At 32.6% G+C, this 25,232-nt stretch overlaps 2 protein-coding genes across 10 annotated transcripts; one reads left to right on the forward strand and one right to left on the reverse strand.

Moving 5' to 3' along the window:
* Window positions 1–18,072: 18,072 nt before the first annotated feature.
* Window positions 18,073–22,028, forward strand: LOC137816415 (Erythronate-4-phosphate dehydrogenase family protein). Of its 9 annotated transcripts, none has more exons than XM_068619541.2 (3): window positions 18,073–18,271; window positions 18,756–19,555; window positions 21,510–22,028. In XM_068619541.2, the coding sequence occupies exons 2-3, from the start codon at window positions 18,842–18,844 to the stop codon at window positions 21,744–21,746; spliced, it is 951 nt and encodes a 316-aa protein (XP_068475642.1). In that variant the 5' UTR covers window positions 18,073–18,271; window positions 18,756–18,841; the 3' UTR covers window positions 21,747–22,028. The 9 variants fall into 9 exon arrangements, with proteins under 9 accessions (XP_068475642.1, XP_068475639.1, XP_068475648.1 ...); XM_068619538.2 differs by having other exon boundaries at window positions 18,162–18,485; XM_068619547.2 differs by having other exon boundaries at window positions 18,241–18,386.
* Window positions 22,029–22,053: 25 nt separating this feature from the next.
* On the reverse strand, window positions 22,054–24,629 carry LOC137816417 (Sec14p-like phosphatidylinositol transfer family protein). The gene is made up of 6 exons (XM_068619548.1): window positions 24,461–24,629; window positions 24,199–24,305; window positions 23,840–24,016; window positions 23,272–23,370; window positions 22,785–23,030; window positions 22,054–22,676 (listed from the first exon to the last, which is right to left on the reverse strand). The coding sequence occupies exons 2-6, from the start codon at window positions 24,259–24,261 to the stop codon at window positions 22,386–22,388; spliced, it is 876 nt and encodes a 291-aa protein (XP_068475649.1). The 5' UTR covers window positions 24,262–24,305; window positions 24,461–24,629; the 3' UTR covers window positions 22,054–22,385.
* Between the last annotated feature and the right edge of the window lie 603 nt (window positions 24,630–25,232).

Raw genomic sequence — 25,232 nt, forward strand, 5'->3', positions numbered from 1 at the left:
TGAAGAGGGGTAAGGTAGCCAGATTTGGTGTGTGTGTTGTACTACTCACACGCAGTGTTCCAGTCTGACCACTTGTGTTGTTGCTTCCCGGGTTTCGCGTCCTTACTCTTCTGCAGCTTTAAATGTTCGGCTCATCACATTTTTAGGGTTTATGTAATTATATACTCATATCTTCTGCTATAATATATATTATTATGCAATGTTAATGTGGTTGATCTGTTGTATTGTTTTTGAGATTTTGTATTAAGATTATTTATGTAAACATGTTTTAAGATAAAAACAACAACACAAGTAGTGAAAGTAATTGAGAGTTTTCAGGAGCACCCTTTTCATTTTTATTACCATTTTCACTGTGAACTTTATCTTCAATCATTCATCCATCATCCATGTAAAATGGTACTTCTTTCTTCATCCATTGAGTCTTGTAACCCTCAGGAGTATGGTTCCAGACACTGCCCAAATGCAGTTCATCACAATTTGTTTCTATCACAATCATAAAAAGAGTGAAAGTTTATTAGATTTTCAACTCATGTAAGACTTTTTTTCGCAATGGATTAACTCATAATCCTATCATTCAAGTTTTATGTAAGACTTTTTTTCGCAATGGATTAACTCATAATCCTATCATTCAAGTTTTATAAATCGATTTTATGAGATTAAATTAAACAAGTTCATTTCTTAATAGTTTTTCAACTTTAGTTTCACATATTTTATCATTCATTCAGAGCTAACATAATCTTGAACATAAAAGTTATATCCCTTTATTTACTAAAAGTTATATCCCTTTATTTACTAAAAAATTTTATTAAGATTAAACTCTAAATCCTAAACCCTAAACTATATATAAAAAAGGAAGATTAAACTCTAAATCCTAAACCCTAAACTATATATAAAAAAAGGATATGTTTTGTGTGGCAAGTTGAACCTGACAAATGATAAACCGACGATAGAAAAAACACACGAGTGTGTTTTTGTGGTTGGTTTTGCGGGACCAAACACTGTGTTGGTTTTTTACACTCTTATTTAGATATTCAGAGAATCACCTTTCTAATAAACTTCCAATGAAGCTTCCTCTTTTGTTTTTATTTATTCACCTTTTGCTTCATTAATATTACTATTAATCTCTCATTAAATCAATATAAAAATGACTTTTTATAATAATAGCTTTCTTTTTTGTTTAAATCTAACACGACCATTAAATTTCGTTTTCTTTACTTAAAAGATAAAATACTACATGTCATACAATAACAACTAAAAAATTGTTGTTTTATAGTTAAAATAACTGTTTTTTTTCTTAGTTTTTAATGAGTATTAATATTAAATATAGGTTTTCATCTACAACTACTACTGTGTTATTTATGCTGTACACTTTCCTTTCCACCTATAAAATAACAAATCCTTTTACATCTACACATTTTAATTTTGTTATTATATATACAATTTATTATCAACTTCTTTTATACTAAAAAATAATAAGAAAAACCAATCAATGATATTTGAATAAATAACTAATTAAGTACTTGTCAATAATTAATATAGATTGTCAATATATTAATACTTTTTATTTATTTGAATAAAAGAGTTAATATATATTATAATGTTCAAGAAGAGTCTAGCTTGTGCAAGAGAGGACCACTTATTTGGTACTTTTTGAATAATGGCTTTTAAAGCCACTGATGATCTATAATTGCAAAAAAAAAACTATGTTTTGCTTTATAATGAAATATTATTATAGAGATAAACATACAAATAAACTAATATTTAATAAACTTGTGGATGAATCAAGTAGAGAAAAGTAACTTAATTCAGTTTATTAAGTTGAACTTTTATGAACTTTTTTTCTTGTACCAAACCCAGTTAACTCATTTATTTGTATTTAATTTTATCTTTTTAAAATATATCAAACTAAATATCTTTGAATGGTGTCCTTTTAGACTATTCACACAACAATGGTTTAAAAATGTTTAAATGTGTCACAACAATGTTTAGGTGATGTGTTAAAAGTATACCAAAGAAGGTACATCAACTTTTGTTCAAGATCAATTAATTCACAATTTTAAAATTTATATTTTGTTTATAATCTATAATAAGGACCTTTGATATTTTCTTAAAATTATTGGTTAACACTTGACTTTTCAGCTTATATATATTTTTTATCATTAATATTAAAACCTGATTTTCAACTTCTACTTTCTGCTACTAGCATTAACTCTTAATTTAATTCACTATACATCCTAATTCAAAGGCTAATATATATATGATGTTTAGAAAGCTAATAAAACCACTACAAACTTATCTTCTATTTTTATGGTAAATAAATTGAAAAATATGATTTATTCTATACATAATTAAAAAATATGGATAAAGTTATTGTCTAGTTGTTTTTTTACAATTATTTGTAACCTTTGTATATTAAAAATAGAATACCTTACTTATTTAATATCTTTTATAATGATAGGCTAATTATATTAACATAAAAAATATACAATTAAGTGTATCTTAGATTCTTATCAAATTTTAAATGGATTTTTTTAAAAAAAGTTGTGTATTCTTTTTACTGATAATAATTCTGATCAGATAAAAATGGTTTAGTCTTCAAGAAAAGATAAATAGATCATTCATAACTATAGAGAGAATACAAAGAAAAAGTATTTTATACAGATTGTGATTTTTGTGAAATGAAGTTTGAATAAGTTATTTTTTACTTATGAGTTTTTTAATTTAGATAATAAAATATTTATACTTCATCTCCTTTAAATCACTACTACTCTTAAATGTCTTAATTGGTCCTTAAATTAATATGAATAAATTTCTAGAAGACTCTAAATCATGATAAATTAGTCTTATTAGAGACTAACATCTTTTATATCCTAAACCCATCAAAACTTGGTTGATTTATGTTCCAATATTAGGGTGATGCAAAGTATATGTCATTAAGCTAAATGTACACGTGTTACCAAGTCATGTATAAGTCTCTATCAACTCCTCACCACCTAAAGTTCTTTCTACCTGATTAGACAATAATGAAACACAAAATACGTATGTTAACATGAATTCATGGTACAATACTACCCAAGGTATTCTTACACCACTCATTAAATGTCATGCAACTACTCATTCAAAGTCAATTCAGGATCAAACATTATATACACATATACTAATCATATATACATGTATATAAGGAGTCCATAAAGAATTTACCACCAAAAAAATACATATATAATGCATGCATCTCAACATAAGTCATTTACATCTCCAAAACATATATAATTAAACTCACCTCTATACAACATATCATCCATAAATCGTGTATAAAAGCATATTACTTGCATATAAAATACAACTATATCACGTATTAACAACAAATAGTCTATTGAGAAATCTCCTTAACACAAACAATGTAACATTCATTTTGTTTGAGCATAGTTAAAGTCAACGCTTAAGCGGTCATCACGTTGTTATAATCAACATAAAATATTATTTAGAAACGTGAGGTTTTCCTTAAAAATATTTTTTGAATAAAAAATAGTTATGTTCTGAAGAAATATTTATAAAAAAAATTATAAGTTAAAATTAATTTATATATAATTTAAAATTGATAATTAAGAAAATAAATTATATAACTTGTTTAAGTATATGAATAAAATTTAGTTACTTTATTTTATCTTCTATTTACAGTAAAATTTTATGATAAAAAATTATTCGAATACATCTTTAGTACGTAAAATTATTGAATTATACACATTTTGTAGTATTATTAAATTATATTCTATAATTTAAAGTATTTAATATAATATTATTTGCAAACTACAATTTTCCCATAAAACTTGGCCAGGTAGATATTTTGTCATTCTTTTTCTGGTTATGTTTTCATTATTTTTTTGGGAAAATAATCTTTTTTAGTTTTTTCTACATTGTAATAGTTGAAACATCCGTTTAAATTAATTGAACGTAATACTTTGCTTTGTCTCATTTAAATTAATTATCACACGAACAATTTTTATTTGCCAAATATATTTTTATCTTATTTTTAAAAATAAAGTAGTTAGTATCTAATTGATTTTTCGTTAGAGAATGAATAAAAGTAAGACAAAAAAAGCATGAATGTGATTGCAATTTACTAAATACATTTTTTTATTAAAATAAATGTATTTTCTGAGATAATACATTAATAAAGATTAAATTTGAATCGTTTCTATGAATTGGATTTATAATTAAGATTAAACTGATTTATTTAGTAAAATAAATAAATTCAATCAGGTATTTAATTTAACTACTGAAAGTCAAATAGTTCAATTCATATTTTATCTATTCTAGCAATACATATTTCCACACATTTAATACAGAATTTGCATAGCATCCCACGTATAACTCAAATTAATCATCTAAATACATTATGTTTAAAAACAATAAAAACGCAATCATCAATTACAATTGTATTATTCAAACATCTCAAATTATATTGTCAACAATTTTAATATTAACAAGAGTAACTCACATCAAATTCAAAATAGTTTTACCATTTTTTATTTAAAATGAAAACCGTAGACATTAGAGAAAAAAAGCAAATGTTAATTGAAAAAAATAATTGTATGAAAATTATAAATATTAATAAAAATGATTTAATTTGAAAAACAATAATTGTATGTAGTGCATGCAAATATAAAGAAATGTAACGAGAAAATGTAAAGGATTTGAATAACTATAAATTAGAAAAAAAAAGTTTGCAAAATTGTAAATAACATGAAAGTAGACTATTGAAAGCTTTAAAATGATTTCAAAAGTAAACAAACAAAAATATAAATATAAATATCATAAAACAAATAGAAAGACTTTAATGTGAAATGAAAAATAAAAAAGATAAATGAAAGAACATATAAATAATTAAAGTGGTGATAGAGAATTTTACAATGTTTATTTACTATATTTCTCACATTGAGTACATCCCCAAAGTGTTTTTATTCATTGGTTAATGAAAGTTTTAGTTTAATCAATTTTATCTATGATATATTTTAGGATAGTGTTTTCATGGATTTCTATTTTATAAAATCAACCATTTTTATGGTTTATTCCTATTATAATTTTTTATTTTTATAATAATATTATTTTGTTGGACTTTTGGTGAGGGTTGAAAGTAAGGGTAGGGGCTAATCCTATCATAGCCATCTTGGGTGGGACCGATTCATCATGACCATTGAAATGCGAATCCAGAGAAAATCTTTCCCCTTCCATGTGCCTTTGGATTTTATGTAACTTTCTACCATCATTTTCTTCTATCTTATTTCACCAATTATATACTTCACTCAATAATTCATACAAATAATTCCACTTAAAAAATAAATTCTAATATATTGTGATCAACCCATTTATTGTTCATTTAGATTAATATATTGTGATCAACCCATTTATTGTTCATTTAGATTTAAGATTTGGAGTTTAGGGTTTAAAGTTTTATTGTTAGATCTGAATTAATATTTTTTGCAAATTTTTTTTATAGTAGTCAAGTCAATTGTGAATTAGAATTTGATATTATTTATAAGTAGACAAGAATAATAATATATAAGAAAAATAAATTCCTAAATTTACTATTTTAGAGATTGGATTGAAGGGGATGTTTTAGTAGTTTGTTTATTGAACCAAAGCATGAACTAAAAAAGTTGAGAAGGTCCACCTTGAATATGGAATTTTTCAACATAGTATGGATCCAGAATAAAAATTGTAAAAAGTGGGGCGAAATTCACAAATTTTGGTAAATGATAGTCTTGGTTTGCACAAAATTTTTGAAAAATTTTCTCGAAATAACTTTTTGCTGAAATTCCACGTAAATATCTTGAGAGAATTTGGGACAAAATGCAACAAGTTTCAGGTAAAACGGATGAGTATTCACCTAGGAAAAAAATCAAACAGTTTCACACACAAACGAACCTTCCTTTCAGCCCTGACAATGATGAATAAAAATTATTGCAAATGTTGTGGGACAAATTTGGAACTCAAATCTCAGCCAAAACTCAATACACACAATGTTGAATGTCTTGTAAAAATTTAACACAAAAAGACCTAAGGAATAAGACGTAGTAAGTCCCAGACAGAGAGTGAAGAAAATCGATTTTTCGAAAACTAAACGTCTTGGCTTTTCTTCCATTTATCTCCTTTTTGTGATTTGTTTATGGACGTGCCTCCTTAGATGGGTGCAAACAACATATGAAAGTACTTATGTGAATGTTTTCGGAATTTTTCAATGCAGTATGGACTCAGAATAAAAATTGCAGAAAGTGGGGCGAAATTTCACAAATTTTGGTAAAGGATAGCCTTGGTTTGCACAACATTTCTGAAAAATTCATTCGAAATAACTTTTTGCTGAAATTCAACGTAAGAATCTCGACTGAATATGGGACAAACTGACACAAGTATCAGGTCAAACGGATGAGTATTCACCTAGGCAAAAAATAAAACAGTTTCACACACAAATGAACCTTCCTTTCAGCCCTGACAGTGATGAATAAAAAATATATTGCAAATCCTCTGGGATGAATTTGGGGTTGAAATCTCAGCCAAAACTCAATAGACACAATGAAAAATGTCTGGTAGACATTTCAGACAAAAATACCCAAGGAGTAAGGTGTAGTAAGTCCCAGACCGAGAGTGAACAAATATGGGTTTTTCGAAAACAAAATGTTCTGGCTTTTCTTCCCCGTATCTTCTTTTTGTGATCTGGCTTTTCGTACCCATATATTCTTTTTGTGATTTGTTTATGGACATGCCTCCTTACCTGGGTGCAAACAACATAAGAAGTATTTGTGTGATTTTTTTTCAATGCAATACGGACCCAGAATAGAATTGCAGAAAATAAGGCGAAATTTCACAAGTTTTGGTAGAGGATAGCCTTGATTTTTGATAAAATTTATGAAAAATTCTCTTAGAATAGTTTTTTCCTGAAATTCCACATAAGAATCTTGACTGAATTTGGGACAAAACGCGACAAATTTCAGGTCAAACGGATGAGTATTATCTAGGAAAAAAATCAAACAGTTTCACACACAAATGAACATTCCTTTTCACTCTAGCAGTGATGAATAAAAAAATTTTGCAAATCCTGTGGGACGAATTTGGGGTTGAAATCTCAACCAAAACTCAATAGACACAATGAAAAATGTCTGGTAGAAATTTCAGACAAAAATACCCAAGGAGTAAGGCGTAGTAAGTCCTAGACCGAGAGTGAACAAATCTAGTTTTTCGAAAACAAAACGTTCTGGCTTTTCTTCCTCGTATCTTCTTTTTGTGATTTGTTTAGGGACGTGCCTCCTTACCTGGGTGCAAACAACATATGAAAGTACTTGTGTGAATTTTTTCAATGCAATACGGACCCAGAAATAAAATTGCAGAAAGTATGGTGAAATTTCAAAAATTTCAGTAGAGATAGCCTTGGTTTTCGATAAAATTTCTGAAAAAATCTTCTGGAATAGTTATTTCCTGAAATTTAACGTAAGAATCTCGACTAAATTAGGGACAAAATGCGACAAATTTCAGGTCAAACAGATGAGTATTCATCTAGGAAATAAATAAAACAGTTTCACACACAAACGAACCTTAATTTCAACCCTGGCAGTGATGAATAAAATATTTATTGCAAATCTTGTGGAACGAATTTCGGGCTCAAATCTCATCCAAAACTCCATAGACACAATGACGAATGTCTGCTAAAAATTTCATACTAAAATTTCCAAGGAGTAAGGCGTCGTAAGTCCCAGACCGAGAGTGAACATAACTGGTTTTTTGAAAAAAAAAGCGTCCTGATTTTTCTTTCCCGTATCCTCTTTTTGTGAATTGTTTATGCACGTGCCTCCTTACTTGGGTACAAACAACATATGAAAGTACTTGTGTGAATTTTTTCAACGCAATACCGACGTAGGATAAAATTGCAAAAAGTATGACGAAATTTGACAAGTTTCGGTAGATGATAGACTTGGTTTTCAATAAAATTTCTGAAAAATTCTCATGGAATAGTTTTCTCCTGAAATTCAACGTAAGAATCTCGACTGAATTTAGGACAAAATGCGACAAATTTCAGGTCAAACAAATGAGTATTCATCTAGGAAAAAAATAAAACAGTTTCACACACAAACGAACCTTAATTTCAGCCCTAGCAGTGATGAATAAAAAATTTATTGCAAATCTTGTGGGACGAATTTGGGGCTCAAGTCTCAGCAAAAGCTCAATAGAAAAAATGACGAATGTCAGGTAAATATTTCAGACCAAAATACCCAAGGAGTAAGGCGTAGTAAGTCACAGACCGAGAGTGAACAAAACTGGTTTTTCGAAAACAAAACGTCATGGATTTTCTTCCCCGTATCTTCTTTTTTTGATTTGTTTATGGATGTGCCTCCTTACCTGGATGCAAACAACATATGAAAGTACTTGTGTGATTTTTTTCAACGCAATACGGACCCAGAATAAAATTGCAAAAAAAAGGGCGTAATTTCACAAGCTTCTGTGGAGGATAGCCTTGGTTTTCTATAAAATTTCTGAAAAATTCTCCCGAAATAATTTTATCCAAAAATTAAACGTAAGAATCTCAATTGAATTTGGGAAAAAACGCGACAAATTTCATATCAAACGGATGAGTATTCACCTAGGAAAAAAACAAAACTGTTCACACACAAACGAACCTTCCTTTCAGCCCTGGCAGTGATGAATACAAAATTTATTCCAAATTCTGTGAGACGAATTTGTGTCTCAAATATCATCCAAAACTCAACTGACACAATGATTAAGGTTTGGTAAAAGTTTCAGATGAAAATACCCAATGAGTAAGGCGTAGTAAGTCCCACACCGAGAGTGAACAAAACTGTATTTTCGAAAACAAAACGTCCTGACTTTTTTTTACCGTATCTTTTTTTTCTGATTTGTTTATGGATTTGCCTCCTTACCTGTGTCACAACAACATATGAAAGTACTTGTGTGATTTTTTCCAACGAAATACGAACCCATAATAAAATTGCAAAAAATAGGGCAAAATTTCACAAGTTTCGGTAGAAGATAGGCTTGGTTTTCTATGAAATTTCAGAAAAATTCTCCCAGGATATTTTTTTCTTAAAATTCCACGTAAGAATCTCAACTGAATTTCCGACAAAATACAAAAAATTTCAGGTCAAACGGGTGAGTATTCACCTAGAAAAAAAATCAAACAGTTTCACACGCAAACGAACTTTCCTTTCAGCACTGGCAGTGACGAATAAAAAATTTATTGCCAATCTTGTGGGACGAATCTGGGCTCAAATCTCAGTCAAAACACAACCGACACAGTGACGAACGTCTGGTAAAAATTTCAGACCAAAATACCCAAGGAGTAAGGCGTAGTAAGTCCCAGACCGAGACCGAACAAAACTGGTTTTCCGAAAACAAGACGTCTTGACTTTTCTTTTCTTCCCCGTATCTTCTCTTTGTTATTTTTTTATGGACGTGCCTCCTTGACTGGGTGCAAACAACGTATGAAAGTACTTGTGTGAATTTTTTCAGTGCAATAGGACCCAGACTAAAATTGCAGAAAGTAGGGCGAAATTTCACAAGTTTTCGTAAAGGATGATAGCCTTGGTTTGCACAAAATTTCTGAAAAATTCTCCCGAAATAGTTTTTTCCTGAAATTCCACGCAAGAATCTCCACTGAATTTGGGACAAAACGCGACAAATTTCAGGTGAAACGGATGAGTATTCACCCACGAAAAAAATCAAATAGTTTCGCACACAAACGAACCTTCCTTTCAGCCTTGGCAGTGATGAATAAAAAAGTTATTGCCAATCTTGTGGGACGAATCTGGGGCTCAGATCTCAGCCAAAACACAACAGACACAGTGTCGAACTTCTGGTAAAATTTTCAGACCAAAATACCCAAGAATTAAGGCGTAGTAAGTCCCAGATCGAGGGCGAATAAAACTGGTTTTCCAAAAACAAGACGTCCTGAGTTTTCTTCCCCGTATATTCTCTTTCTGTTTTGTTTATGGATGTGCCTCCTTACCTGGGTGCAAACAACGTATGAAAGTACTTGTGTGAATTTTTTCAGCGCAATACGGACCCAGAATAAAATTGCAGAAAGTATGGCGAAATTTCACAACTTTTCGTAAATGATAGCCTTGGTTTGCACAAAATTTCTGAAAAATTCTCCCGAAATAGTTTTTTCCTGAAATTCCACGCAAGAATCTCCACTGAATTTGTGACAAAACGCGACAAATTTCAGGTCAAACAGATGAGCATTCACCCACGAAAAAAATCAAACAGTTTCGCACACAAACGAACCTTCCTTTCAGCCCTGGCAGTGATGAATAAAAAATTTATTGTCAATCTTGTGGGACGAATCTGGGGCTCAAATCTCAGCCAAAACACAACAGGCACAGTGACGAACGTCTGGTAAAAATTTTAGACCAAAATACCCAAGGAGTAAGGCGTAGTAAGTCCCAGACCGAGAGCGAACAAAACTGATTTTCCGAAAACACAACGTCCTGGCTTTTCTTTTCTTCCCCATATCTTCTCTTTGTAATTTGTTTATGGACGTGTCTCCTTACCTGGGTGCAAACAACGTATGAGAGTACTTGTGTGAATTTTTTCAGCAAATAAAATTGCAGAATGTAGGGCGAAATTTCACAAGTTTTCGTTGATGATAGCCTTGGTTTGCACAAAATTTCTGAAAAATTTTCCCGAAATAGTTTTTTCCTGAAATTCCATGCAAGAATCTCCACTGAATTTGGGACAAAACGCGACAAATTTCAGGTCAAACGAATGAGTATTCACCCACGAAAAAAATCAAACAGTTTCGCACACAAACGAACCTTCCTTTCAGCCCTGGCAGTGATGAATATAAAACTTATTGCAAATCTTGTGGAACGAATCTAGGGACCAAATCTCAGCAAAAACACAACAGACACAGTGTCGAACGTGTGGTAAAACTTTCAGACCAAAATACCCAAGGAGGAAGGCGTAGTAAGTCCTAGACCGAGAGCGAACAAAACTTGTTTTCCGAAAACAAGACGTCCTGGTTTTTCTTTCCCGTATCTTCTCTTTGTGATTTGTTTATGGACGTGCCTCCTTACCTGGGTGCAAACAACGTATGAAAGTACTTGTGTGAATTTTTTCAGCGAATAAAATTGCAGAATGTAGAGCGAAATTTCAAAGGTTTTCGTTGAGAATAGCCTTGGTTTGCACAAAATTTATGAAAAATTCTCCCGAAATAGTTTTTTCCTGAAATTCCACGCAAGAATCTCCACTGAATTTGGGACAAAACGCGACAAATTTCAGGTCAAACAGATGAATATTCACCCACGAAAAAAATCAAACAGTTTCGCACACAAACGAACCTTCCTTTCAGCCCTGGCAGTGATGAATAAAAAACTTATTGCAAATCTTGTGGGACGAATCTGGGGACCAAATCTCAGCCAAAACACAACAGACACAGTGTCGAACGTGTGGTAAAACTTTCAGACCAAAATAACCAAGGAGGAAGGCGTAGTAAGTCTCAGACCGAGAGTGAACAAAACTGGTTTTCCGAAAACAAGACGTCCTGGTTATTCTTTCCCGTTTCTTCTCTTTGTTATTTGTTTATGGACGTGCCTCCTTACTTGGGTGCAACCAACGTATGAAAGTACTTGTGTGAATTTTTTCAGCGCAATACGGACCCAGAATAAAATTGTAGAAAGTATGGCGAAATTTCACAAGTTTTCGTACAGGATAGTCTTGGTTTGCACAAAATTTCTGAAAAATTCTCCCAAAATAGTTTTCTCCTGAAATTTCACGCAAGAATCTCCACTGAATTTTGGATAAAACGCGACAAATTTCAGGTCAAACAGATGAGCATTCACCCACGAAAAAAGTCAAACAGTTTCGCACACAAACGAACCTTCCTTTCAGCCCTGGCAGTGATGAATAAAAAATTTATTGCCAATCTTGTGAGATGAATGTGGGGCTCAAATCTCAGCCAAAACACAACAGACAAAGTGACGAACGTCTGGTAAAAATTTCAGACCAAAAGACCCAAGGAGTAAGGCGTAGTAAGTCCCGGACCGAGACCGAACAAAACTGGTTTTCCTAAAACAAGACGTCTTGGCTTTTCTTCCCCGTATCTTCTCTTTGTGATTTGTTTATGGACGTCCCTCCTTACCTGGGTGCAAACAACGTATGAAACTACTTGTGTGAATTTTTTCAGCGCAATACGGACCCAGAATAAAATTGCAGAAAGTAGGGAGAAATTACACAAGTTTTCGTAGAAGATAGCCTTGGTTTGTACAAAATTTCTGAAAAATTCTCCCGAAATAGTTTATTCTTGAAATTTCACGCAAGAATTTGCACTTAATTTGGGACAAAACGCAACAAATTTCAGGTCAAACGGTTGAGTATTCACCCACGAAAAAAATCAAACAGTTTTGCACACAAAAGAACCTTCCTTTCAGTCGTGGCAGTGATGAATAAAAAAACTTATTACCAATCTTGTGGGACGAATCTGGGGCTCAAATCTCAGCCAAAACACAACAGACACAGTGTCGAACATCTGGTAAAACTTTCGGACCAAAATACCCAAGAAGGAAGGCGTAGTAAGTCCCAAACTGAGAGCGAACAAAACTGGTTTTCCGAAAACAAGACGTCTTGGCTTTTCTTCCCCGTATCTTCCCTTTGTGATTTGTATATGGACGTGCCTCCTTAACAGGGTGCAAAAAACGTATGAAAGTACTTGTTTCAATTTTTTCAGTGAAATACGGACCCAGAATAAAATTGCAGAAAGTAGGGAGAAATTTCACAAGTTTTCGTAGAGGATAGCCTCGGTTTGCACAAAATTTCTGAAAAATTCTCCCGAAATAGTTTTTTCCTGAAATTCCACGCACGAATCTGCACTGAATTTGGGACAAAACGCAACAAATTTCAGGTCAAACAAATGAGTATTCACCCACGAAAAAAATCAAAAAGTTTCGCACACAAACGAACCTTCCTTTCAGCCATGGTAGTGATGAATAATAAATTTATTGCCAATCTTGTGGGACGAATCTGGGGCTCAAGTCTCAGCCAAAACACAACAGACACAGTGAAGAACGTCTGGTAAAAATTTCAGACCAAAATACCCAAGTAGTGAGGCGTAGTAAGTCCCAGACCGAGAGCGAACAAAACTGGTTTTTCGAAAACAAGACGTCCTGGCTTTTCTTCCCAGTATCTTCTCTTTGTGATTTGTTTATGGACGTGTCTCCTTACCTGGGTGCAAACGACGTATGAAATTACTGGTGTGAATTTTTTCAGCGCAATACGGACCCAGAATAAAATTGCAGAAAGTAGGGCGAAATTTCACAAGTTTTCGTAGAGGTTAGCCTTGGTTTGCACAAAATTTCTAAAAAATTCTCCTCAAATACTTTTTTCCTGAAATTGCACGCAAGAATCTCCACTGAATTTGGGACAAAACTTGACAATTTTCAGGTAAAACGGATGAGTATTCACCCACACAAAAAATCAAACAGTTTCGCACACAAACAAACCTTCCTTTCAGCCCTGGCAGTGATGAATAAAAAATTTATTGTCAATATTGTGAGACGAATCTAGGGCTCAAATCTCAGCCAAAACACAATAGAAACAGTGACGAACGTCTGTTAAAAATTTCAGACCAAAATACCCAAGGAGTAAGGCGTAGTAACTCCCAGACCGAGAGCGAAGAAAACTGGTTTTCCGAATACAAGACGTCCTGATTTTTCTTCCCCGTATCTTCTCTTTGTGATTTGTTTATGGACGTGCCTCCTTACCTGGGTGCAAACAACGTATGAAAATACTTGTGTGAATGTTTTCAACGCAATACAAACCCAGAATAAAATTGCATAAAGTATGGCAAAATTTCACAAGTTTTCGTGGAGGACATAGCCTTGGTTTGCACAAAATTTCTGTAAAATTCTCCTTAAATAGTTTTTTTCCTGAAATTCCACGCAAGAATCTCCACTGAATTTGGGACAAAACGCGACAAATTTCAGGTCAAAAGGATGAGTATTCACCCACGAAAAAAAATCAAACAGTTTCGCACGCAAACGAAGCTTCCTTTCAGCTCTGACAGTGATAAATAAAAAATTGATTGCCAATTTCGTGGGACGAGTCTGGGGCTGAAATCTAAGCCAAAACACAACAGACACAGTGACGAACGTCTGGTAAAAATTCCAGACCAAAATACCCAAGGAGTAAGGCGTCGTAAGTCCCAGACCGAGAGCGAACAAAACTGGTTTTTCGAAAACAAGACGTCTTTGCTTTTCTTCCCCGTATCTTCTCTTTGTGTTTTGTTTATGGATGTGCCTCCTTACCTGGGTGCAAACAACATATGAAAGTACTTGTGTGAATTTTTTCAGCGCAATATGGACCCATAATAAAATTGCAGAAAGTAGGGCTAAATTTCACAAGTTTTCGTAGAGGATAGCCTCGGTTTGCACAAAATTTCTGAAAAATTCTCCCGAAATAGTTTTTTCCTGAAAGTCCACGCAAGAATCTCCACTTAATTTGGGACTAAAGGCGACAAATTTCAGGTCAAACGGATGAGTATTCACCCACGAAAAAAATCATACAGTTTCGCACACAAACGAACCTTCCTTTCAGCCATAGCAGTGATGAATTAAAAATTTATTGTCAGTCTTGTGGGACGAATATGGGGCTCAAATCTCAGCCAAAACACAACAGACACAGTGACGAACGTTGCTAAAAATTTCATACCAAAATACCCAAGGAGTAAGGCGTAGTAAGTCCCAGACCGAGAGCGAACAAAACTGGTTTTCCGAAAACAAGACGTCTTTGCTTTTCTTTCCCGTATCTTCTCTTTGTGATTTTTTTATGGACGTGCCTCCTTTCCTGGGTGCAAACAACGTATGAAACTACTTGTGTGAATTTTTTCAGCCCAATACGGACCCAAAATAAAATTGCAAAAAGTATGGCGAAATTTCACAAGTTTTCGTAGAGGATAGTCTTGGTGTACACAAAATTTCTGAAAAATTCTCCTGAAATATTTTTTTCCTGAAATTCCACGCAAGAATCTCCACTTAATTTGGGACAAAACGCGACAAATTTCAGGGCAAACGGATGAGTATTCACCCACGAAAAAAATCAAACAGTTTCGCACACAAACGAACCTTCCTTTCAGCCCTGGCAGTGATGAATAAAAAATTTATTGTCAATCTTGTGGGATGAGTCTGGGGCTCAAATCTCAGTCAAAACACAACAAACACAGTGACGAACGTCTGGTAAAAATTTCAGACTAAAATACCCAAGGAGTAAGGCGTAGTTAGTCCCAGACCGAGAGCGAACAAAACTGGTTTTCCGAAAACAAGATGTTCTAGCTTTTCTTCCCCGTATCTTCCCTTTGTGTTTTTTTATGGACGTGCCTCCTTACCTGAGTGAAAACAACGTATGAAAGTACTTCTGTGAATTTTTTCAACCCAATACGGACCTAGAATAAAACTGGTTTGCACAAAATTTCTGAAAAATTCTCCCGAAATAGTTTTTTCCTGAAATTCCACGCAAGAATCTCCCCTTAATTTGGGATAAGTATTCACCCACGAAAAAAAATCAAATAGTTTTGCACACAAACGAACCTTCCTTTCAGCCCTGGCAGTGATGAATAAAAAATTTATTGTCATTCTTGTGGGACGAGTCTGGGGCTCAAATCTTAGCCAAAACACAACAGACACAGTGACGAACGTCTGGTAAAAATTTCAGACAATACCCAAGGAGTAAGGCGTAGTAAATCCAGACTGAGAGCGAACTAAACTGGTTTTTCGAAAACAAGACGTCCTGGATTTTCTTCCCCATATCTTCTCTTTGTGATTTTTTTATGGACGTGCCTCCTTACCTAGGTGCAAACAACGTATGAAAGTACTTGTGTGGATTTTTTTCAGCGCAATACGCACCCAGAATAAAATTGTAGAAAGTAGGGCAAAATTTCACAAGTTTTCGTAGAGCCATAGAATAATTTTTAGATTATGTAATCCGAAAACTCGTTTGAAAAAAGACTTCCGATTACATAATCCATAAGTTAAATAAGACTTCTAGACTATGTAATCCGGAAAGTAATCATGCATCTGAAAAAAGCTTCCTGATTATGTTATCTGGAAGCTAATTACAAATTTGAAAAATAACTTCCAGATTATGTAATGTGGAATATTATAAATGGGTATTTTTGGAAATTCGAAAATTTATGAAGGTGAAAGAAGAAAGTATGGAGGTGCAGAAAGAAACAGTCTAACAATAATACCTAAGAGAAAGCTACAAATTCGTTCAGCAATAAACGGTGACCTGTTAGGCTTTCCATGGGACCGAAGAAGGTGATTTCTTTTTGCACCCTATGCCTTCCTTTTACACCTCATAAATATAAAAATCTCCACTTTTATCCTTTTGGTTTATTTTTTATTTTATTTTGCAATCCAAAAAACTTTCTGTATTAGTACATAAACTTCCTGAATTATACAATTTAAAAGTTTTCTGTAATATACAATCGAAAAATTATTTTGTTGAAAAAAAAACTTTCAAATTACATAATTTAAAAGTTATTTATTGTATTTTTGATTTGTTTAATCCGAGAGAGATACTTTTAACTTCTAAATTACTCCAAAAGTCATTTTTTCATAAAAAAATTCAAATTATGAAATATTAGAGTGTCTTTAATTGTACAAATTGAAAGTATTTTTTACATTAAAAAATATTATAAATTATGGAATGTTGAAGTCACTTTTTGATTGGACAATTCAAAGGTAATTGTTGAGGACACCCAAAGAAAAAACTTCTGTTATATTGTAGTGTGATATGTTGAGCTTTTTTAAGTGGAGAAAACATGAGAGGTAGAAAATTTTTGTCATGAAAATTTTGTTCTTGAAAAATTATGTTTGAAAAATCTCATAAACCCTCATCCAGAAACTTGGAAAAACATTAATGTATAATTCATAAGCCACTTTAAAAATGGTAAAAGTTATTTTAAAAATTATGGGGTGCCAAAAAATTGTGAAGTTGCATGAAGAAGCTTACCAAAGTTTTTCAGCTACCATGCTTTATAAATCCAAAACAACACAAAATTTCAGAAAAAAAAAAAACGGTAATATCGTTTTTATGATAATAAAAAAAGATAAACCATGAAGAAAAATATAGAGAAAGACTATAACATTTAATAGTTATTAGAAATATTATCTTTAAGAAAAAAAAAATCTCAAGTGATAACACGCGATGATTTTGAAAGCACGTCACCTAATGTTATAAATATTAAATCATACTTACATTAACGATTTAAATACTGCATAATCCAACCATGGTTAAATCAGATTTGTAGAAGTTTGAATAGGTTAAACTAAGGTTAAAGTATGGTTAAAAGACTTGGCCAAACAATCACATCATATCACTTTCAGCTTTTGACACACCACCATCCTTATTCTTAATGCAGTTTCTTCGTATTTATCTGATTTTATCAGATAAGATGAACCATGTCACAATCACTTTCTTTCATATTTTCATAAAATGTATGTAGCACAAATACTTTTCAAATTTCTAATAAAAATTATAACTATTTATTTCATTGAGTTTATGAAAAATTTGGATTAAACTACGAGGTTCGAACACTTCTCTTAAATGACGTGTCTATGTCAGACATACGTATCGGATACCGATAGTCATAGAATACCTATCGGTAAAGTGTTAATTCAAAAAATATTTATTAAATTTGTGATAATTCTAACACAATTTTAAAAAGAAGAAATATATTAATTTTATAAAAAAATAAAACTTATTACATAAATTTTTTTATGATTATGAAAATAAGAATAAATCATGTTAAACCAGCCATAAAAAAATATCTTCCTAAGAAAAAACTGAAACATACTTTTTTACATGTACCTTTATTATCAATTTATATAATTCATAATTATATAATATATAGATCAGTGTTTGTCCCACATCTGTTCTGTGTGCTATATTTTAGAGATTATACGTATGTTTGTGTGTCCATCTCGTATCAGCTGTAGGATTATACATATGTTTGTGTCCGTCTCATATCAGTATATCTGTAATATATAATCTTCAATAATATCTTTGTACTATATAATCTTCAATAATATCCTTGTGTTTGGATACATGAAAACGACCTTGCAGTATATAATTTCTGATTAACTTAAGATACTAAGACTGCTATATCATATACTTTGTAAAGAACACGAGGTAGATATTAATATTATTATTATTATTGCAAAGAAAGCTGGCAAAAACCACGGGGCAGAACATAGATGATTTGTATGAAAAGGTGGAAAAGGATCTGACAGATACTTTGGTTTTAGAATTTGATTACATGTAAAGAATGAGTGGTTTGGGCATGCTGCTATATCAGATTTTGAGATTGCGATGAAATATTTTTCGTGGTTAGAGTTTATTTGTGGAAAAAGAGCTCTTTGAATTTGTTTGTGGTTGTGCTCCTTCTCACATCAACTCAACAGATTTGGCTAATAGTAACAACCATGGTGTGTGTGTGTGTTATTTGCTATAGTTAAGTTTGGTTTCAGACTTCATCACCCTCTTTCTTCCTCTTTTGTTGTAACTCAAGAGTTGCTTTTTTTTTCTACTCAGAGTAATGATTTAGTTTCCACCTTGTAATGATTTTAACCCATGTTTCTTTAAATTTTTAGCTTCATACCATGTTTTTCCATGTGTGCATGAGTTTTGTTTTTTCTTACAAGATGTGTTGGTTCAATTATCTGATGATTCCAAGTATTTGGCTGATTGTGAAGCAGGTTTGAATTGGAAATCTGATGTAGATTTGATGCTTCTTCCATTTCATAAGAGGATTTTTGAAGTGATTGAATGAGTGGATGTGGATATGGAAGGATCTTTTGATTCACCATACAATGGAGAAGCTGGTAACAAAAGCCTTCAGATCATTAAATACTCTCCTTATAAACCCTTCACCATGATGCCATCACCTTGGTTTGATCTAAGAGTGTTTTATGTGAGAGTGAGTAGAATTCAGGTTGATGAATCCACCCCAGAGTTTCTCTCTCTGCATCATATTCCTCTTAGTCCTGATACCCTTCTGGAGGTGAATGGTGTTAGGAGCAGCATTCACTGTGATGGAGAGTCTTCAGTTCTGAGAAGGGATAGAGTGGATAAGAAATCTGAGGAAGCTACCTTTGTTAACACAGATAGTATACGTTTTACTGGGAGTATGAAGTTTGAGGTTTATGATAAGGAGCTTTGCATTCTCTCTGGGGTTCTGGAGATGTCTGATACCAATGGTTTTGATGGGGAATCAAAAAGCAGTGTGAAGAGATGGAGCATGAGTTGTCAAACAGAAATGGCACCTGGTTGTGGCTTCTTCAAGGGAAAATATGTTGCTGTGACTGAATTGCCTTGCCCTGAAATTGAGCTTTATGTTGCTGGCAGCTTCTCAGGAACACCTATAATCTTAACTAAGACACTGCAAATCAGTTGCCGAAAGAAACATAATAGGAAATGTGCCTTGGATGCCATTCCAGAATACGAAACAACTGAACTTCTTCACAAAGATGTATCTGATCATGGACATGATTTGCAGGTAAAAGAACTGTAAATTTTTGTGCATGATGTTTTGAAGTCTGTGTTTTTCTTTGATTAAGATTTCATATAAATGACACAATCTCTGGATAATAAACATAATATGTATCCTTTGCTGTTTTTGGGTATTAAAAAGAGGACTTTAATCCTAAGTGAATCATTAGATACACTGATTAGATAGACTGAAATAAGTCTGATATCATATTAAGAATTGGACTTTAAGTCTAACTCAACCTCATAAAATCCACATGTCTTAATGTCTAATATATGAGAGTTACTAATTTACTTCATTATTTTCTGTTTCTTATTCTTCAATGTTCCTTACATTACAAAGAGTCTTATTACATTACAAAGAGTCTTCCATAAGGACAATTCTTAGTGAGGTCAGAGTCTTTGTAGGGACTCTCTGTGCATCATGTGTGTTTACTTGTATGCTGTTCATTGGAAAAAGAACACATGAAATGTGACATCATGGTACATACTTACAGTTCATTCTCAAAACTCCGAGGAGGTTTAATTTTTAAATGACCATGTGTTGGATTCTGATATGGAATTATTGTTGACAATTAAGGAAAGCAATCATGATCAAGGAACTTGATCTATCAATGTGATCTGAATTATGCAGTTAATAATTAGAATTTGTTGTATTGTCTTTTTTCCGTTTTAGCTATGATATTTGTAGGAACAGTTATTTCCCTGATTTTTTTGGCAAGATTAGTGTACAGAAATAATCTCTTATTCTTATTTATACCTCTGATTGTATCAGTAAAATATATTCACTTTTCAACACCACGTTCTCAACATAATCATTAAATGATTTTGTCATATGTCGCCTAGTGGATGGATGATTGACATGATTTGCACATGTGATGTCTCTTGTTCTACCTTTTGTTTGTACCAAACTTTATCATATTTAATCTCTCAGATTAAAACACTATAATACCAATTAAAGTTTGGAGTGATTAATGATCCTCAGTTTTACACTTGACAGCGGCTGAAAATAATAAGGCCACAATGTTATTTGCATCTCTCTTTATCAGTTTATTCTCAAAATTTGAAGAGTTTCACTTTAAATTCTTAAAGTGTATGTTAGATTATTATTTGGATACTAGTATGAAATCGTTTAAGAATTGAGGTAAAAGACAATTTAAATATATTTTTATTTTTTAACCTTCTAAGATATTTTTTAAGATAAAATCGCAATGAAATAGTTTTGAGTTCCAAAATGGACAATACCTTATATATGGTTATTGACTATGTTATGAGAATGGAAGGTTTGAACCTTCGTTCCCTTAACTTCAAATGAAAGACTTGTTCTGGTGTGTCCAGTAGTTTCATAATCATGACAGAGTTTCAAACTCTTAAACGAACAATACTTTTGAATGTACCGAGACATCAAAAGAACAAGATATCAAACAAAACTTTTTAAATTTGAAAAACTAAACTAAGATAAATAAATAGAAATAAGATGAGAGGCCAAAAAGATTATTTTAACCAAAAGAATGATGTTTTTTAACTCATATTCAATCTTCTTGCCTAAACTCGAAAGTGAGTACACATCTACATGGTGTAAATTTCTAAATTGGATTGAGAAAAACACTCACCGGAACATTAACTCTTCCCTTTCTTCTATGACACAACCACGATAATTCTGAGCATCTGCATTAAGAGCTTGATTTTTCATTATGGTTTCATGTTCTTTGCAACATTTACTTGAAAGTATACATGCATTGATCTATGCTTTGATTTTCTTGGAATGTAGTAAGAATTCAATTTGAACAGATCTTTTGATCAAGTAAAACATTATACTCGGAACATGTGAGTTATTTCCCCTTTAATTTGTTCTAAATTGCATCCAAATTCATAGGTAGTGATAATACATTATGGCAGTGAAAATTTCCATGTTTTGTAAGCATGCGTTTTTGTCTATAACCTCCACTTGTTTTGCTTTATAGCTTGTTGACTACAGAAGAAGCTTCAAAGCAGAACAAGAAGAGGATTACAACAGCATGTATTGGCAAAGAACAGCATATGTAGATGGGGAAGATGGTGAACTATCATGGTTCAATGCTGGTGTACGCGTTGGTGTTGGAATTGGACTTGGCATCTGTGTAGGAGTTGGTATAGGGGTTGGCTTGTTAGCACGTTCATACCAAGCAACCACTCGTAATTTTAAAAGGAGGTTCATATGACCCTAATGAGTTTGAAATTTTAGGTCAAAGGCCATTAAGAAGCAGACCAAATGTCCTTATTTCTGGTCAATGTTATCTTTGGTTGGTGTGGAATCTCTATCATTAAAGCAGATGAAATGTTCTTATCTCTGGTCAATGTTATCTCTGATCGGTGTGAGATTTTTACCATCGAATGACATTCATCGTGTGATTGTTTGGTGGTTTATGTAGATGTAAGTGGCACGAGAGTTTTCATGTAAATGGTCAGAAAATTGTGCTACAATAAATGGCTTATGTGTTAAATTTTGTGTAGTTGAATAGGTAGTTATTTTGAAGAACAGCATTTTCATTGTCAAGTTTTCAATAGACCCTCTGCTTGAGGTATACATATGCTAGATTAGGAACAAGTTTATCATATCAGATGGAATAGTTATGCATTAAATAAATAAATCACTCTTATCTGGGATGCACCTTAGTCCTAATTTTCCTGAGGTAATGACTTTATATTGATTAGTATTCATATAATCTGAACTAAAACTAAGTGTATGTTTGGATTACCCTTCCAAAATTACTTATAATCCAAAATTAAACAAAGAACATGCTTCTCCCAAAGTACTTCCAATGGACATTCACCACGCCAAATGGTAATCCAAACAGAGCTTAACATGTGTCAGGAGAGGTTGCATTGAAAACTGCTGCAGAATGGCCATTAGCAATGTGGTTTGAGAGCTTCTCATCAGATCCCCAAAATGCTGCACATTTCAAATCATCCTGAACCATTAATCTGGAGAACTCTTCATGGTTATAACGCATTGTGCTTTTTCCACCTAGTTCTTGGGGAAGGTTTTCCTCATCAAAATAGGACTTCATGAGCTCCACACTATCTTTGTTCTTTGGGTACACAAACTTCACCTTCTGAAATGTCTTGCTATCCAAGAAGTACTTAACTATCTGCATCAATAGAAACACAAAATGTAACTTGAGTGTGCTTAAAAATGGAATCTGTGTCATATTGCAAGCCAGAAAAGTAATGAATGATTAAGAACAGTGTCAACAAACCTTCCAAAAGGCTTCAAAAACTCTTGGGGGGTTGTAAAGAAATGCTACGGCAAGCCTCTCAGGGTAATGGTTCTGCAAAATGTTGATGGTTTCTCTGGCTGATTTCAAGGGCACATTGTTGGTTATTGACCACCCAGTGAAGTCTATCAACCATGCCATTTGTTCTTGACCCGGTGGAAGATCAAGCAAGGCGTTTTCCAAAATATACACAAAATGCCTCATCTGATTCTCCATCGAAGTAGTGTTCTACATGCAACACAACAAAATGTTTCTGAGAAATAATAGCTTAACCAAGGCTAAAACTACTCAATTGGTTCCTATAAGTATCATATCATTTCAAGTTTTGGTATATGAATAGGTTTTTTCATCACCCTCAAAATTGTAGTTGTCTTTGAAGTTAGTGATGGGGACCAAACTTATAGGAACAAAGTGAATAGTTTAACCTGAAACCAATTAACCAAATATCTCCATATCCAAACCATGATACCTGCATTCCTGGTCTCAGAATAAGAACACTTCTTCCTTGTCTGTCACGAAAACTTGCTCTATACAATTTCCCAGTCTCCCCTTCCATTGCAACCTCTTGCTGACAAATAACATTACCATATAGCATTTTAGATCATATCTAATACAACAAAATATCTAAAAAGACTATGTTTTTGTTTAAATTTGTCAAAAGAGAAGATTTTAGATCCTAACCACTAAATTAAGGACTATTTTGTTTTCAAATTTGAGAAACTAAAATGAATTTTGTACAATCGTGTTGAACCGGACATCAGTTATTAAGTGACATGGATCATGGTCCCTTATTAGGAATGTGCATCTTTCAGTGAATCGGTTTCAATTGATCTGTCGAAGATATTTTCCGTGTATTTTGGGATATTATGACTCATTCAACGCCATTGTAAATATCATTTAGTGTGTATCTTGAGATGTTCTTTGACTCGGTCGGTCACCAAAGCCAAGACAAGCTCGTCCGGTACCGGTAGAAAATCTTCTTAATTTACTAACCAAAATCGGATTCAACTAGAATGAGAAGCTAAGGCACAACTTACCCAGCGAATTTCCTCTGGTTTATAGGTTGATCTCCACTTCAGGGTCTCCCCCAACATCTTCTTGGACTTGTCTACATTCCAGTTTCGAGCTTCCAAATATCTCTTCAAACATGCATCAGTGCAATACTTCAAACTGTGCCCTGATAAGGGTCCAATTGCACCCTTCAGCTCCTTCATCTGCTTGAACAATTTTGAACAATGAATAATCAGCACCAAGATTCTCACTCAACAAAACACCAGAAACACAAGGTCTTTGATCCGTAAAGTCTGTTCATTTATGACCCTCTGGCACACCAGATTCAACCAACCTAAACTTTTCCAAAACAAAACATAACATCACCAAACAAAAAGCACCCCACCTTTGATTCAGCATGAAGCTCGCTGCTTTCCTGTTGATGTGAACTGCTCCAGTGATGAAACATGGCAACTGAAGATTCCTTGGAAAGTGCTTCTGTTTTTCACAACTCTAAGATTGAAAAAAAAAAGCACACACAACAAGAATAAATTAATGAGAAACACATGAATCACACAGAGAAACTTTTTCTCCTCTTGACAACAGATTCATCAAAGGAACATAATAAGTACATAACATAAACACAGTGACAATAACAGAAACACAACCTTTGAACATAAACTATTTTTTCATTCCATTCAATGGTTGGTTTGGTTAGTTAGGCATGGACCTGTTCTTCACAAGAAGACAGAAGAACACAGAAGATCACAAGACTGAGCCAAAAGTGAGGACAGAAGAGAAGTGTGATGTGCGTGTATCAAAACAAAAACAAAGGACACTTACATTATAACAAAGCATAAATAATTGAGTAAATTATGTGTGCAGTTTCGTCAAATTTGTATAAATTCTTTATATCTACGTTATTATTTTTTAATTATTTCAAAAGGATTTGACTAACAACAAAATATATTAATAACCATTGATTATAACACAAAACCAACTGTTGTAATTACATTTAATTTTAAATTTAACTAAATACCTAATTTATTTTGTAAAGATTATACTTTATCATCTTCTAAATTACAATCCATAAACTGAAACCTGTTAAAATAATGAAAATAACGATATAATTTTGCAAAATTTATACTTTTGTTACATGAATTGTAAATCTAATTGAAATGTGAAGTTTCATAATGAACTTTTATAGAAAAAAATATATATAATTTACTTTATTAATATAACTAAAATCGGTGTATTTATTGTTTTCTATCTAAATAGTTAACCTTTTATGTTTTTTTAGTTACCGAATTATGGGTTTACTTGAATTATAATTATCATAAAAGATTATATCTACATGACCCATATAAAAGAGTAATTAAAAAGCATTAACTAACAAATATTTAAATACTAAAGTCTTCAAAATTTTAAGAGCATTTAATA

Source organism: Phaseolus vulgaris, chromosome 1 (genome assembly GCF_051622355.1).
Source record: "Phaseolus vulgaris cultivar YP4 chromosome 1, ASM5162235v1, whole genome shotgun sequence".
NCBI classification, from domain to species: domain Eukaryota; kingdom Viridiplantae; phylum Streptophyta; class Magnoliopsida; order Fabales; family Fabaceae; genus Phaseolus; species Phaseolus vulgaris.